The sequence below is a fragment of the Anomaloglossus baeobatrachus genome, chromosome 3, assembly GCF_048569485.1.
Source record: "Anomaloglossus baeobatrachus isolate aAnoBae1 chromosome 3, aAnoBae1.hap1, whole genome shotgun sequence".
NCBI lineage: Eukaryota > Metazoa > Chordata > Amphibia > Anura > Aromobatidae > Anomaloglossus > Anomaloglossus baeobatrachus.
The window spans coordinates 115238079-115256069 of NC_134355.1; the positions used below are offsets into that span (position 1 = coordinate 115238079).

Here is a 17991-nt window from a genome sequence, read left to right on the forward strand (position 1 = left end):
ATTTACAGGAAAAAAAATGGGGTCCGTCTTATAATCTGGTGGTGTCTTACTGGGGGGGCATCGGTGGTGTAGCGGGGTCACAGGAGGCAAGGGGGGTGGTGATGCTTTAAGCGGTGTGGCCTGTGTCCCAGATGGTTGCTGCAGGCACTGTGTGACAGGGAACATCCAGAAACTGTCATTTGTGCAGACTTCAAAGAAATGGTGCCCGGAGTCAGCGCTTATGCAGACTGAGCTATCAACTCAATGACAAGCCGAGATGTCATCTGCACACCACCTCCGGATGCCATTTTCCTTAAGTCCGCTGATGGGAGATCAATGGACCAAAGGTCACGCGTGCTCAGATAAGATCTTGGGCCGTGAGCGCCATCTGTGCACACGCCATTCTCTGGCGCGCCATTATTTGAAGCCTGCACCGCCGATATTTTCAGGATGGTTCCTGCCTCACCGCTCGCAGCGAGCACCAGCACAGCGCCTGCAGCATCGCCGCTGCTTCCTGTGACTATTCTCTACCACCCCCCTCCACCCCGGTAAGCTACTTTCGGATTATAAGACTCACCCCTCATTTTGCTCCCAAGGAAAAGTGCGCGTTATCCGAAAAATACAGTGTTTTATTTTTCATCAGTAAAAATCCATGATTGTAAAAATTGACACACTGGCAAAGATTGATGAAAATCTGAAAAAAAGAAAAACTGTTTTTACGGACATTGGATTGAGGAGACGCAGTCAGCCATGGTTACACACCAAGTGGTGGTGTGATGATTGTTAGGACACACTTTATGAATGCCCCAATGTTTGTTAACATATAGTGCCCATAAATTAATACTCTGGCCCGGTTTCCTGGCACGGCGGAATGGAGTGGGCAGGAAGGCTGTGCCATGGTAAATGTCATCAGCCCATGCCCATCTGCTCCATAGTGAAGTCTTTTCTGTCATCTGATGTTAGGTGTCAGCACAGTTTCTGGAAGGAGATCAGATGGTTGAAGGGGCAGATTAAAGTCAAGGCAATATCCATCACCTTGACTACAGCGGTGGCGGCCATCCTGCCGAGCAATTTTCAACGAGATAAAATGTCAGGGCTGAGTTTAGGTACTTAACCCCTGCCATTTTCTGAAATTTGACCCTTTAGTTGAGTTGTCACTTATATTATCTCTCCATACATGAGTGATTCTTCCCTTGACAACTTTTTATTACCGGAGCAGGGAACCTGTGCTTCTGTAGCTTGGTTTCTACTAGATAGTGTCCTGTATATAGTATATCATTGTTTGTTTTGTCAAAGGTCAGGCAGTCAGATTTCCTCTAGACTATCTCCATTGTTACTAACCAGAGAAATGACTTCCATCTGTACCTGCCGCTGTCTTGTCTGCCATCCTTCTGAGCAACTCAGCAGGAGAAAGAACTAATTATTGACCACATTCCCTGCAATTGCAGTGATCATTCATCAGGTATCGGTGTATTACGTTCATGTTTTAGTTTAATCCAAAAAAGAGCCTGAATTGGATTATTTATTTTTGTTTATTTTTTTTTCATGGAAAATATATAAACTGTAACGAAAAAACAGTGTTTGTGTGTGTGTGTGTGTGTGTGTTCTGTCCTTCCTGTAGCCCCCACTTTTTTTCTTTTAAAACCTTTCCGTCTACTTCAATTAATTCTTTTATGTCCATTACTGAGACATTCTGTAGAATTGCAGTAAATCTCTATTATGTTACAGCAAACCAATCTCTATGGCCAAATATGTATCAGTTATTTCAGATCAATTTGCAACCACGATTGTATGATTTACAGGTCTGGTGCTTCTGAAAAGTCCCCTAAATTTTTGGAAAATTAAATGGCCTCAAGTTGAAAGTATAGTATTACAAACCAACATTAAATCATGCCTGTAACCATACAGAAACTATACTTCTCCAATCACCGGTTGTTGCCTAATAGTGGAATAATAGACTGGCTGGTCACACAATAACAAGAGCCACTTTTTCTTAGCGGCCAGCAGAGGGGCATCCTAGGTGGGAGATTCCCCTTTACAAGAGTTGTTTGCCCTATAAGGCCAATGAAAATAGTTTTATTAGCATGTATAAGTGTTGTAATGTTTAGATACTCATATCCACCAGTTCTACCTATTAGGGAGTGTATATCTCTCACCCCACTATCTCAGAGGTCCCCATCCAGCTCCTGCCCCCTTACAGTAGTGACACCCAGAGCCCCCATTACCGGTATTATGACAGCCAAAGCTTTTCCACAAAAATCACACAGAGGCAGTATACTAGGATCCAGGGTTCCAACCTTACCCCCCAATTAGTTTCGCTCTTCCATGATGGGCTACTCACAAAAGTCACCCTCTGGAAACCGGCTCTTCATAGCGGTTTGCTAGATCTGTTGCTTATGCACAGAGCTAGAAAACAGCAGCGAGCCACACATCACAGGCCCGTTAGCCATAGGTTGGAGACACCTGATCTATCTGAAGAAGTTTTCATCCTCTAACAACTAGCTGAAGGTTTTTATTTTTGTTTTCCTTCAGCATCAAAATCAGTAGGCTGTTCTAATTCTTAAAGGGAACCTATCATGTTGGGTTTTTTTTAATTTTATATTAAGCTACCCCGATGCAATCTATATCACTAACATGGTTTAAAGAAAAAAAATGACTTCATGTGCTTAGGTGATTGCAGTACATACCTTAGGGTTCAGTCATAGGGGCTGCACTTTTGCTGGGTTTAATCACTGTCACACAAGTTCAGTCACGGTTCTTTTTGGAAATTAGTTACGGCACCCCTCAGTGTAATTGGTTACACCACAGGACCTTCACCACCACTTCTCTGCTGAACTCCAACCATTATAGTCACATGGTCATGATCTCACCAAAGGTCATTCACCGCACTTCTCTGCTGAGCTCCGCCCATTATGATCACATAGTCGTGACATCACCAAAGGTCCTTCACCATCACTTCTCCAATGCTGAGCTCCGGAGATAAGCAGAGGCGAAGTGAGGGTCAAGGACCTGTGGTGATCAGCAGAAGACAAGTGGTGGTGAAGGACCTGTACTGATTTCACAACGATGTGACTGTAATAGATGGAGCTCAGCAGAGAAGAGGTGCTGAAGGACCTGTAGTGATCAGCAGAGAAGTCGTGGTGAAGGACCTGTGGTGAGGTCATGACCATGTGACCATAATGGGTGGATCTCAGTAGAGGAGAATTGGTGGTTAAAAGAAGAATCATGCCTGAACTTAGTAACAGTGACTGAATCCAGCAAAAGTGCCGCCTCTATGACTGAAACCTACAGATGCCCTGCATTCACACATACAGTTGTTTGTTTGTTTTAAACATAAATATATATAATTATTTTTTAACTATGTTAGGGATGCACATTGCATCATTTACAACACATTAGAGGCAGTTTAATATCAATAAGCCACATGACAGGTTCCATTTAACTGTAGTTATTGGAAAAGGCCTCAAAAAGGGACCCTCATATTTCATCCATAGGTTCATGACTCCGTGGGGCAGGTAACTGATAATGATTTTCTCCTCTATACGGTATAATCATTCTTTCAATGACTGCAATAGAAATTGGCTGTCCGTGTACTGATTTACAGCATTGCCTGTGATAGATGTGTTTACACACAGCAGCCAATCTGAGGAGGCAGAACTGCAGAGGGAGGGGCAAAGTAACAGCTTGGACAAATCGTCAGGCTGGGGGTGTGTCCAAGACTACCGCAGACTCCCTGTAGGCATTATAGCTAACCTGAAGTCACAGATCACCGCTCTGTACTAGTAAAGCACAGCTGTAGAAGTATGAAGGTAGGTATGAGCCATAGCACAGTTGCGTTATAAGACCTTGCTTTCATAACTCTACATTCAGTCATGGTTTGATGACCTACGTTTGATCGTCACTGTCCAATTGATAGTTGCAGTTGTCTGAAATCCACCAATTGTCATTGAATTGAGCTTTGCCTTTTTTCACTTTTCCATGCTTTACACTGCAGGCCTGGCTCTTTAAGAATGACCACACTGACTTGTATCATCTCTTGGTTGTATCCATATTAATATATTTATCTAATCACAGTCTAGTGGTAAGGCAATCTAAACACTGAATGGCCTGTATAAATTATTGGAATGTCAGCCACTTTATCATCTTTGTTTCCTTTTAAACTCCAGCCCTTTGAAATCCTGGCGTGCGCCCTTGTTACGGCCCCCTTCCTGCCCCCCACCGATTGTTTACCTTCCGATAAAGAAAATAATTTGCTTCTTTTATTTTTCCGACCCTTGTTGTCTCCGTTTCCGTATCATGGAACAGGTGTATATTAGAATAAATTAGCATTTTGCGATTAATGTTTATTCCCTTCAGTCTTCTCTCCCCTGTCATCTTTGTGTTCTGATGTGTTGAAGAATATTCCATGTTCACATGTAAATTATTTTGATAAAACGGGGCCATAGCGATGTGAAAAGTGGAATGTTAATGTTTCGGTCTTCTCTGGAAATTGGGGGAGGTTTGGGGACTCGTTCAGTGATGAGAAATAATGAAGTTGAAATGAATAGCTTTTCTGTTTTGAAGCTTTTTTTATTTTTTTTCCGAAGAAACATTTTAATTTACTTTCTTATTGTCATTGAGACCGAGCACCTTAGAATTCCTTCGAGTACAAACGCTGAATGAGCCGCTCAGTCACACAAAAGTTCTGCAAAAAGCCGTATTCAGGCACACCGCTCCGGTAACCCCCATTGATAAATTATCCTGTTTTTTTTTTGTTGTTGTTTTTTTTTGTTTTTTTCTTTAATTTAAAAAAAGAAAAGAGAAAAAAAAAAGACAAAATCTGAGTAGCAGATGCTGAGGAGGATTGAAACAATATTAAAGTTAAGCAGCTTATGAAAGAAACAGTCGTTTAGTAGAACTCATTGCAGTGTGTGATCCGTCCGTGCTTTTCTTATAGCTTGATCGTGTGATGGGTGTCGTGCGATGTTTGAAAGTATCCGGAATAAATACATTAATATCTGTGCAGGACTCTTGTCTGTTTCAGCACCATGGACAGATCACTGCATTGCAGGGTGTTTGTTATGGAAATGTGTGTGCTAATGACAAGGTAGTATGAATTGTGCGTTGGTTTTCTCCCAAACTTTAAAGACGTACTGATGGGGAATGGGTCAGCACACACGAGTAATATGGAGCAGTGGAATGTGATAAAAAATCGCATTCCACTCGGACCAATATTACTCTACGGGGCTGCTCCCATGAGCAATTATTTTCTCAGCCCTAATCGGACCGAGAAAACAGTTACAGCATGCTGCGGGTGGAATAGGATTTTGTTCCACTCGCACCCATTCAAGTCTATGGGGCGAGAGAAACATCGTACTGAACTCGCAGTACACCGGTGTCATGCGAGTGCAGTGCGATTCTCGCATCAGCCGGCAACGGAGGAGATAGGGAGATAAATCCCTCCCCTCTGCAGCGCCTGCCCTCCCCTCTGCAGCGCCTGCCCTCCCCTCTGCAGCGCCTGCCCTCCCCTCTGCAACGCCTGCCCTCCCCTCTGCAGCGCCTGCCCTCCCCTCTGCAGCGCCTGCCCTCCCCTCTGCAGCGCCTGCCCTCCCCTCTGCAGCGCCTGCCCTCCCCTCTGCAGCGCCTGCCCTCCCCTCTGCAGCGCCTGCCCTTCCCTCCGTAACTATGATCCGATCGGACCACAGTCACATGAAACTTGGCTCCCGCTGTGCTGCGAGCGTGTGCCGAGTATCATGTGAGGACTCGCAGTAATCCCTGTGTGGCCTCAGTCTTGGATTTTGAGCCCCGATTTAGGACAGTGATGGTGTCTGTAAAGAGCTGTGGATAATAGCGCTATAAAATTGAACATAATAAATAAAAATAATTGAAATATTACATTAAAAAAAAAAAAACAACACATTTCTATAATGGTCAGATGGATGTGGCTCAGTGGTTACCACTGCAGTCTTGCAGCTCTGGGGTCCTGGGTTCAAATCCCACAAGGAGTTTGTATGTTCTCTCCATGTTTGCATGGGTTTCCTCTGGGTTTTTACAATTTCTTCCCACACATCAAAATCCTCCTGATAGGGAATTTAAATTGTGAGCCCCAATAGGGACAGTGTTACTGATGTATGTAGGCACTGTGGAATTAAAGGGAATCTGTCAACAGGTTTTTGCTCCCCCATCTGAAAACCGCATAATGTAGAGCAGAGACCCTGATTCCAGCGATGTCACTTACTGAGCTGTTTGCTGTCAATATGATGATATCTCTGTTTTCTCTGCTGCAGATCTAGTAGTTATGCAGAGCTCATGAACATGCTGGACTATCTGACAGCACGCCAAGTAGTCCTGTAATGATAAACTCCTACTAATTAAACAGTGATTTTATAATTGCTACACTAAGCAGTGCAGTAAGTGACACATCACTGGAATCAGGGTCTCTTTTCCTTCATCATACTGATCTCAGATTAGGTGGCAAAAACCTGGTAACAAGTCCCTTTAAAGGCGCTATATAAGTGAATACATTTTATAAGAATCATGGATAAATTCAAAGACTAAGTTACCAGATTATAGTAGATAGATATCAAATAGATAGTGTAATATGAGATAGATGAATGATTGGATAAATATGACGTAGGTGGGTGGCTAGATACAAGACTTATGTACTGAGCTGTTAGAAGATGATTTATAGCTTGTACGAGTATTAGACGCTATTTTATAGGTAGTACATCTTTAAACTGACCTTTCAGCAGAATACAGAAAAAAAGGTGACCAATGAATTGCAGAAAGATGGCCGGCCCGGAGAGGTCCGTGGCTCAGGTGGCAGTGTGACATAAGTTTAGCTGGGCTCTTTCAGTAATTTGTCACGCAGTAGCCTGCTCCTGCTGTTCCAGCACGTGCCAGCTTAGTGTCAGAGTGCTTGCCCGCCAGACGGCCACTCAAGCCTCGTATCCCGCTGTTTACAGGACCAGAGGCTTGCTGTGGCAGTGTGCAGCGCTCAGCCCTGGCAACAGCCAAGCTCTGCGCAGAATAAGCATGCCTGTAATGAGCTGTGAATGGCATCATTCCTTCCCCTTAGAAAAGGGCTTGGGCGTGTGTCTCCTCTCCAAGCAAGTTTGGAAGCTCATTCATTAACCAGTTCAGCCAGTAATGACCGCAGCAGCAGCACATAAAACTGCCCAGACAAGCGGCCGTACGCTGCCAGCGTTTACTTGTCACTCAGCTACTTGTACGGGCTCTTCATAGAATTTGGGCTGCATTGAATCAGGCCCATGTCATTTAACCTTTTGTGTAACGGAAAAGTTTTTAATTTCCACCAAAGCACTTGATGCAACGACCTGAATAAATTAACAGCTAGAGACGCGTTTTGATATTTGCTCGATTGATCTGAGAATATAAAAATAAGATCCTGAAAATATACCAATTTCACAAAATTTCGTATATAGAGCTCTGAATTGTAAAGCACTGCGGAATATGTTGGCGCTATAGAAATAAAGATTATTATTATTATTATTTTTATACTTGTTTAAATGCTAAAAACTGTGTTGTGTTAATGGAATTTGTTGTATTCCGCTGTTTTGTGACATGAAGTTTGGCTTGTTGTTTTAATATTGCTTCCCCCACACACATTATGTATGTACAGTATATACTGTATTTACCATCTAAACAGTGCATTGTAACGTTTTGTTGTTTTTATATTGATGTTTTTCCTCCACATTATATGTATATATTCATCATCTAAACTGCATTGTAACGTTTTGTTGTTTGTATATTGTTTCTTCCCCACATTATGTATATATACAGTACAAACCAAATGTTTGGACACACCTCCTCATTCAAAGAGTTTTCTTTATTTTCATGACTCTGAAAATTGGAGATTCACATTGAAGGCATCAAAGCTATGAATTTAAACATGTGGAATGAAATACTTAAAAAATTGTGAAAAAAATAAGAATATGTCTTATATTCTAGGTTCTTCAAAGTAGCCACCTTTTGCTTTGATTACTGCTTTGCACACTCTTGGCATTCTCTTGATGAGATTCAAGAGGTAGTCACCGGAAATGGTCTTCCAACAGTCTTGAAGGAGTTCCCAGAGATGCTTAGCACTTGTTCGCCCTTTTGCCTTCACTCTGCGGTCCACCTCACCCCAAACCATCTCGATTGGGTTCAGGTCTGGTGACTGTGTAGGCCAGGTCAGCTGGCGTAGCACCCCATCACTCTCCTTCTTAGTCAAATAGCCCTTACAGCCTGGAGGTGTGTTTGGGGTCATTGTACTGTTGAAAAATAAATGATTGTCCAACTAAACGCAAACTGGATGGAATAGCACGCCGCTGCTAGATGCTGTGGTAGGCATGCTGGTTCTGTATGCCTTTTTAGTTTTGAATAAATCCCCAACAGTGTCACCAGCAAAGCACCCCCACACCATCACACCTCCTCCTCCATGCTTCACGATGGCAACAAGCCATGTGGAGTCCAACCGTTCACCTTTTCTACAAAGACACGGTGGTTGAATCCAAAGATCTCAGATTTAGACTCATCAGACCAAAGCACAGATTTCCACTGGTCTAATGTCCATTCCTTGTGTTCTTTAGCCCAAACAAGTCTCTTCTGCTTGTTGCCTGTCCTTAGCAGTGGTTTCCTAGCAGCTATTTTACCATGAAGGCCTGCTGCACAAAGTCTCCTCTTAACAGTTGTTCTAGAGATGAGGTGTGTCCAAAGTTTTGGTCTGTACTGTATATAATAATCATCTAAACAGTGCATTGTAACTTCTGTTGTCTTTATATTGATGTTTTTTCCCCCACACTATGTACCGGTATATAATCATCTAAACAGTGCATTGTAACTTTTTGTTTTTATATTGATGTTTTTTTCCTCACATACAGTGCATTGTAACTTTTTGTTGTTCTGATCCATTCTTGATGTTTCCTTAACTTCATCGCTCCAGCTACGAGGAAAGGGCTCTGTACCTTGAAGCAATAATTCAGAATCACAGAGAGGTGATGACGTTCGAAGACTTTGCCGCTCAAGTGTTCTCTCCGACCCCCAGTTACTCCCTGGTTGGCTTAGGTGAGTATTACTGTCTGTACACATTAGTATATGATCTTACTGGACATTATTAGAATTGTGTTTCCCCCTAATGACCTATAGAGAACTTTTTATATACTTGTTCTAATTACAGAGCAACATAAAAATGAATGGCAATTCAGTCTTTGAAAAAACACATGAGTGCTGGATAAATAGGCATATGGAAAACCTGAAAATACCATGCAGTAACAGAAATGTATATTTTTTGTTGGTTTTTAGTCCAGAAGTTTGAAATGAATATCCATTCGTGAACAAAAATCACATGTGTACAATAAAATATACCACTTATAACTCACCGTGTATATAATCAGTATGCGTCCTGCTCTTCAGCTCCCCCTACTGGTGATGGCAGGACACTTAATATTATCTTTTGTGTTTTATCAGAAAAAGTATATTTGCCTCTTTGTTTCAGTAAATGATGGGGATCATACTTATATCTCTGACACGACACTTGTTATATTTTGCCAGTTCTTTATTTTTTTTTTTTTTTTTTACTTGGCAAGCTTAATTTGCTTTCTTTTGCCAGTGGTCTACAGTTTATATCGCATGCTAAAGGTACAGTGCTGAGTAGAAAAGTCTGCATTTCTGCTTGCCTTTTCTTTGGGTTTGGATGCCGGGCTGAATGTAGAGGACAGATTGGCCATCACAGTAGAAGTCGTTTCTGCTAATGCTAAACAGGGATTATACTGCCCAGACACCGGGGTCAGGGATTAATGAATCAGGAATGTTTGGGTGATGGCTCATAGGACAATCGTAAGGTTTTATGGCTTCTCAAATCTGCTAGAAACAAATGTGAGAGCAATGTTCTATACGTCTGTCTTTATATGTCATCTCTGGTTTTATAGTTTTCAGATTTTAATGGAACCGTGGGTCATTCTAGTTAAAATTGGGATGTAGCTGAATTCCCCCTGTGTTTGGCCTCCTGCTGGGCTCATTAATTGCTTGCTTTTTCTCTGCTGCTTCTCCCTATGTGTTTATGGCCATGTCTTTATATTGCAGGTATTAGTTGTTGACCTGGTATATGTTCTTTAATTGCCACTATCTATTCTTATATTAAGCTCAGGACATATATAGCTAATATACATTATATTCATTCAACACTAATACGCACACTGACAAATCTGGAGGCATTACAATGTGCAGTATAAGATATGGAATGGCTTCCAGTGGTAAGATATTCAGGACACGGTTATATAAGAGCGAAGAACCAGTATGAGGATGTAAGAATAATGGCCATCAGTAGGTGGTCACTTTCCAAACGTCCATATCCGCTTAGTGCAAATCCTATCTCAAAACTTTGCTATAACGGCCTCTGCTCCTCCGGGACATCTTTCCGGCAGAATGGCCGGCAGGTTTTCCATGCAGTCAACCACAAGAGCTTTAAGCAAGTTAAAGGGAACCTGTCATCAGAAATTTCGCCCAAAAGCTAAAAGATTCCCCCTCTGCAGCTCCTGGGCTGCATTCTAGGAAGGTCCCTGTTATTATTGTGCCCCATGTGAGACCAAAATAAAGCCTTTATAAAGTTCTACCTTTTTGTATGCAGCTTCTGTAAATGTGTCACGGGGGCGGGCTCTCTGCCGTCCGTTATTCTGCCTCCTGGTCCTCTATGCCGCCCCCATCGCTCCTTTCCATATCTGATGCACCGCCCACTGCTCCAGCCATCCCCGCGCATGCCCAGTGCCAGTCTCACAGGACTGAGCAGTGTGACCGCTGGTGACGTGTGCGCAGGCAAGTGATTATGGGCGGGACTGTGACTGTTATCAGCAAGTACCCGCCCATAATCTCGTGAGCGCGCAAACCTCTCCAGCATTCACACTGAGCTCAGTGTAGATGCTAGACTGTATGGGCTGCTTCCAGGGATGACGTCCCTTTGTCATGTGATAGGGGCGTGTTCAAAATACTATCACATGACAAAGGGACGTCATCCCTGGAAGCAGCCCATACAGTCTAGCATCTACACTGAGTACAGTGTGACCGCTGGAGAGGTTTGCGCGCTCACGAGATTATGGGCGGGTACTTGCTGATAACAGTCACAGTCCCGCCCATAATCACTTGCCTGCGCACATGTCACCAGCGGTCACACTGCTCAGTCCTGTGAGACTGGCACTGGGCATGCGCGGGGATGGCTGGAACAGTGGGCGGTGCATCAGATATGGAAAGGAGCGATGGGGGCGGCATACAGGACCAGGAGGCAGAATAACGGACGCCAGAAAGCCCGCCCCCGTGACACATTTACAGAAGCTGCATACAAAAAGGTAGAACTTTATAAAGGCTTTATTTTGGTCTCACATGGGGCACAATAATAACAGGGATCTTCCTAGAATGCAGCCCAGGAGCTGCAGAGGGGGAAGCTTTTAGCTTTTGGGCGAAATTTCTGATGACAGGTTCCCTTTAAGAACTGATGTTGCACCAGACTATGAAATGGTTTAGCCAATTTTCTAGTAAAATTCTAAAAATTCCAAAAGTCGGCGCATCACCTTATTCCAAACCTCCACTTTTAGACCTCATGACCTATAGACTGACTGTAATCACTGGATAGTGGCAGAGTTTGGTCTATAGCTCTCAAGTTGGCGGTGGTCTTGTGATTTTAGCCACGTGAATTCTTCTCCGCTGTGTCCCCCCCCACATGTGGATGCTGAACAGTGGCTGCATCCAGTCAGTGTGCAATGCTGGAGACTCTGCTGCCAGTATAGGTTATAACTGGATTCCACTCTCTTAGTGCCTCCGCAGATCAGAGGCAGCCGAGTACACCGCCCGCTGTTTCTATTAGCTGTAGACATTGGAGCGTCCGGCACATGCTCCATCATACTTTCACTCAAATTCTTCACTACTAGGAACTTAGGACTTGGCATTCTGGATTTAGCTATCAATAGATCACAGGCAATCCATTATTATCATACTGTGAGGATGGGTGATAAATGTACAAAGTGAGACAGCCCATTTTAAAATATTATTTAGGTTTTCTTTATAGGAAATGTCTGTTTGATCCCTTAAACCTGGTAATAGCGTTTATATAAATGTGGGAAGCAGTATAAGCAAATCTGGGGTGATGGTCATTCTGATTTGTATTAAAAATAATCCATGTGTTAAAGGGAATCTGTCACCAGATTTTTGCCCCTCATCTGAGAGCAGCATAATTTAGAGACAGAGACCCTGATCCCAGCGATGTGTCACTTACTGAGCTGTTTGCTGTAATTTTGATAAAATCAATGTTTTCTCTGCTGCAGATCTAGCAGTTAATAGAGCTCATGAATGTGCTGGACTATCTGGCAGTATGCCAAGTAGTCCTGATTGAACAGGATTTTATCAAAACTACACTAAACAGCCCAGTAAGTGACACCGCTGGAATCGGGGTGTCTGCCCCTATGTTTTGCAGATCTCAGATTAGGTGGCAAAAAACAGGTGACAGATTCCCTTTAATGCTTCCGGTATGGTGATGTGAAGTGCCCAGGTAGTTGTCCGTTCTGGAGTTTTCCTCAAACACTCCCCGGCCTCTTCGCTCTGTGGCCTTTAGAACTGTCACTCAAATCACCCTGTACATAAAGGGGCTGCCGCTTGGGCATTTTAAATTGGGTTGCCCTGGGCATTAAATATGGATTACACTTTAGTGCACCCTGCATAACCATCACCCTGCGTATATGTGCACTGATTTCACCATTCTCTATATTGGGTCAGGACAGCAGACTATGTAGGGATCAGACTCCCTTTAGCTCTTAGTAGCCATTGTGACCAGTAGTCCACATGGAACGTTTCGTTGTGTGATTGTCTCCAGCCGGTCATACAGGCCTAAGGGCAGGACAAGTTATTTTCTTCTGTTTCCTTCATACACAGAAAGCTGTGATCGGCTTTTCACATTTAGGGAATGGGCTGGCGACAGTCTGCTCACTTTAAATGAAATTCATCAGCACAGATACATGTCCGTCATTAGCCGTATAAAAACCCTCCTCTCCCTCCTTCAGTTTAATTAATAACTGCGCTTCTAGACATCTTGCTTTTCTAATCTCCCATTTGGCACAGTTCATAAATATCTCTGATCAAAACTGCAGTCGTGAAGAAAAGAAATTAAATTCGGTTAAATAAATCGTACAGAGAATCAGCCATGCGTCACTGTCCAACATTGCTGGCCTCCGTCCTTGTGCCTTTCTCGAGCTTTGTTCAGAGATAAGAGCTGTGTGCATACACTTGTATTGGTCGCCAGTAGCAGCAGGCAGAAGGCTTTGGAGATAAGCAAGCTGGCAGAAGTAAGGGGAACCGATGCTATTTACATAATCGTGCCCTGCTTCCTGGAGAGGCGTCAAGAAACATTGGGATGGCCTCTATTTATCTTTGTTGAACTGGAATACTAAGCAACATTGGAAAGCGCTGAAGTTAAGGCTTTTCATTTGCTCCCATTCTCTTTATTCCCACCCTCCATAGTTAATAGAAGTGGGACAGGTGCAAACTATTTTTTTGTTCTTTTTTTTTTTTTTTTTGCATTTGAACTTTCTGCCAAATTTTGAACAACTCAAATAATTAGAAGAAAAAAAAAACTTCCATTATTAGCTGGTGTGTACTTGGCTTGAAATCAATTTTCCCCTACTCATTATTTAGGAAGAAAAATGTTCATATTGGTGAAGCTTTGTGATTAGCCACGCAGGGGCCATGATGAGACTATGTATTGTATGTGGACCACTCTAAGCCATCCTAAACCACAAGGCTTATTGTCTTATGTCAGTTTACTTAAACGGGTAGTCCCCTTTTGTGAAAGTCTTAGTTTTAGGCTTCACTTTGCTGTTAAAAAAACCAAGTTGCACTTTAGTTAGCACCCCCAAGTCCAGCGCTGAGTCCCTGGCACTGCTCCCGTGTCCGGAATTGGCTATAGTGCTGGCATCATGCCAACAACTCAGCAGCCAATCAGTGAGCTCAGCAGCCCTGCGGGGAGTGTTCTGCCTACATGGGCAGGGCCGCTAAGCTCATTTATTGGCTGAAATATTTTCGATGTGACATCAGCACCAGAGCCAAAACTGGACATCAAGATAAGCACCGGTGACTCAGCAGTTTGTTATTATGTAACCAAGTGCAACCGGAAATTAAGATTTTGTTAAAGGGGACAACACTTTTAACTTCTAATTGAAATTGGTAGCAAATTCTTAAAGGGAATCTGTCCACGGGTTTTTAACAGTTAATCTGAGAGCAGCATGATATAGGGGCAGAGATCCTGATTCCAGTGATGTCACTTACTAGGTTGTTTACTGTAGTTTTGATAAAATCACTGATTAATCAGCAGTGAATTATCATTACAGAATAACTTGGTGTGCTGCCAGGTAGTCCAGCATATTCATGAGCTCTGTATAATTGCTGTATCTGCAGCAGAGAAAACATTGATTTAAATCAAAATGATAGCAAACAGCTCAGTAAGTGACACATCGCTGGAATCAGGGTCTCTGTCTCTACATTATTATGCTTTCAGATGAGGGAGCAAAAACTTGGTGACAGATTCTCTTTACTTGTGCATTAAAGGGGTTTTCCAGCCAAAGGGTACAAATCTACAGTCTCTGTGTGGCTATAGACTTGTGAATCGTCACAGTGCACACGCTGCCAGGATTCTCTATTGCCAGAACTTGGACCGGGCAGGTGTGTGATGACAAGTATGCACTTTAGATACATGTGGTCATGTGCCAGCTAAATATGTGAGGCCTTACTCAATACAAGTGAGTACTTCTAGTCAGAATGTGTCCAGAAGTCTGAAAATCTCATACTCATTGTTACATCACCACCCGCTCTTGGCACTGGCACCAGAGAATCCTCCCCGTGCGTACACTGTGAGGATTCGCAAGTCTGCCTCCACACAGAGCGATGCAGACTTGAGCCCCTTGGCCATACAACCCCTTTAACAATAAAGATTTTTTTACACAGCTACAAATGGGAGACACTTGTTTCATCCTCAGGCCGTTCCTTTGTTGAAGTTATGATGAAGGTAATTTTTAAAGTTTTCCCATCTGATATTAAATTTAGCTGGAGCTCGTTTTAAAGGACTTTTCACTTCATTTTTATAATCCTCAATATTAGATGCTATTGTGATGCCCCTGACCTAATCAGGGTGTCACAGGGAACTGCACTCCTTTCTCTTATGGTGCTGAACTCACCCTCCATGGTTCTGGGATCCTAACTATTGGTATTGCTTCCATCAGCATTCAGATCCTAGCCACACCTCACACCACACCAGTGGGTGGTCTAGCTGGAAAAGAGCCACCCGCCTAGGGGTCAGGCAGACTGGTGAGAGGAACATAGTTGAGTAGTATAACTCAGAGAGTGAGGAGCTGAGGGAGTTGGAGCTCCCTGGGAAATGTTGCATAGGTCGCAGACGGTGGTCTGGGACCGGAGGAGTCAAAGACCTGATCGCAGAGTATTGGAGAAAGGTGCCCAGACTTAGTTTTGGAGAACGGTCGGCACCGGAAAATCTAGTAACTGGACCGGTACCGAGCATGGCAGGGTACTGGTCCCTAGATCAGGGAGTAGCTTCACGCAACCTTATAATTAACCTGTGGAGAATAGTCTCTTTATGAACTTTCCCCAAGAGCTCAGAGATCGAAGGCACCAACACAACAAGGGGGATAAGGCTTTCCAGCTTATGCGGCCCACTGAAATCCCAAGTATCAGCCATCAAGAGCACAGCCCCTCCATTTAATTATAGGGAGTGGGACCCCGACAGCTTCAGGCATGGAGGCAGTCTCCAGACCGCCAGCAATACCAACGGAGACGGATTCCCGGATGAGCTACCCAGAGTGTCTTGGTTTACTCCTGTGTCAGAGTCTACTTAATGGTCACATCAACATCCACACGGTCTGAGTGAGTATGCTGCTCTCCCCTGAGTCTGCCCGCCTGGCCTGCACTACGCTTCCCTACACCTTCACCGCCCAGAGTCCCGGGGCCTCCCCTACCCGTGGAGGGAACGTCATCTGGCTGCCCCATTCCATCTCCCCCGGGTACTCCCATCGGTAGGGGCGGTACTCCCCTTACCGCGAACCACGGGTGGCGTCACAAACACTAATCCCCTGTAAATAACCCCCTTTCATTTTCTTCGAGCGGCTGCAAGTCCCTGGGTCCGGAGACCCTCGAGCCACAGCAACCCCGGATCCGAGCAGTCAGACTGCTGCAGGGGCAGTACACTATTGCTGATCAGCTCCTGTTCAAAGGAATGGAGCTGATCTGTAGTACCAGAGAGTGGCTACTAAACAGTGTGACAGAGCGCTAGCCTTTGGCTCCATCACAATGTTTACATCCTACTAGCAACTAATCAGTATTGGACCTCCATTTTCTGATGTTGATGACCTTCCTTATGGATCGGTGTTGGTATAGTGGAAAGCACGTTTTAACATCAGGCTGGAAAACTCCCAAACGCATTATTGTTAGTAACTACACTAGCTTCATATTCAGTGTAAGTACACCAGCCTATTAGGTCTTTCCAGTTATAAAGCGCTTTTTGGAACCTTCATGACATTGTTTTTAAGTCAATAAGTAGCTTTTGGGTTGTTGTGTCCTCTCCCAAGCTGCAGTTCCCTGCCATGAGTTCTCTGTGTCCTGTGCACACTACCTCCGCAGGGCTGTCAGAACCCGCTGCCTCCTCTCCGGTGGTTGTGGTGTGAGATTAGGCTTTGATGGATAAAAAGCTTTGTTTTATTGACTGGAACAGACAGTGTTGGTTTCTTGTGACCACAGAAGCATCTACCATTTGATTTCAGTTCTCTTATTTTTAAGTCAATTGGAGTGGAGTTGTTTGGATTTTTTTTCCTCCCTTCTGTTATCTTGATTGCATCTTAGCATAAACCTGCTACCGGTGACAATGGATAGCCATCTGATATACTATCTGCTATCTCCGCTTGACAGTCCATCAACAAGTGCCCTTTTTGCAGATTGATTTTCTTGATTCATCCACATTACTAAAACTTTTCAATAATTTTGCCACAGTTTCTATTGTAGTGCATTTTACATTTTACCCTTGCCCTCATCTGTTGACTTTTACTGTGCATGAAACACTGATTTTGCTAATGATCATGACCATTTAACTCCTTCAGCACTGCAATGAATGTTGATCATTGTGCCTAAGGGGTACTTCACACACAGCGAGATCGCTACTGAGATCGCTGCTGAGTCACGTTTTTTGTGACCTCATTAGCGATCTCGCTGTGTGTGACATTGAGCAGCGATCTGGCCCCTCCTGTGAGATCGCTGCTCGTTACACACAGCCCTGGTTCGTTTTTTATTGTTGCTCTCCCGCTGATAAGCACACATCGCTGTGTGTGACAGCAAGAGAGCAACAATCCTGAATGTGCAGGGAGCAGGAGCCGGCGTCTGACAGCCTGCGGTAAGCTGTAACCAAGGTAAACATCGGGTAACCAAGGTGGTTACCCGATATTTACCTTCGTTACCAGCCTCCGCAGCTCTCACGCTGCCAGTGCCGGCTCCTGCTCCCTGCACACGCTAAGCGAAACGGTGTGCGCTGGTAACTAAGGTAAACATCGGGTAACGTTACCAGTGTCCGCAGCTTCCAGACGCCGGCTCCGTGCAAGCGCAGCGTCGCTGCCGGCTGGGGGCTGGTCACTGGTCGCTGGTGAGATCTGCCTGTTTGACAGCTCACCAGCGACCATGTAGCGATGCAGCAGCGATCCTGACCAGGTCAGATCGCTGGTGGGATCGCTGCTGCATCGCTAAAGTGTGAAGGTACCCTAAGGAAGATGAGGGCTTTTCATGTCCCATACTGTAACTCCATTCAAAAATGGGGTCATGAACTAATTATTTTTTTTTATTCTAAAGGCAAAATAATCTGCAGAGTGAAGACTGTAGATCTCCTTAGACAACTTCTTTTCCCTTTTACAACACCATGGCGTTGGCAATATGGACTGTATGCGATTGATACTCACACAATGGTTCCGACTGATAAATACTTGTTGCTTAAGAGCCTGTGATATT

The 17991-nt window shown here is 44.0% G+C and overlaps 1 protein-coding gene across 4 annotated transcripts in view; it reads left to right on the forward strand.

The window, feature by feature from the left end:
* Nucleotides 1–17991, forward strand: part of LOC142296126 (ral GTPase-activating protein subunit alpha-2-like) — a 487199-nt gene that overhangs the window by 450780 nt on the left and 18428 nt on the right. For all 4 annotated transcript variants that reach the window (XR_012751590.1, XM_075339383.1, XM_075339384.1 and 1 more), the window contains one exon: nucleotides 8903–9024. Coding sequence is in view for 3 of the 4 variants with exons in the window: in XM_075339383.1 (XP_075195498.1) it covers nucleotides 8903–9024 (122 nt within the window). In the remaining variant the exon portion in view is untranslated. The remainder of the gene's footprint in view (nucleotides 1–8902; nucleotides 9025–17991) is intronic.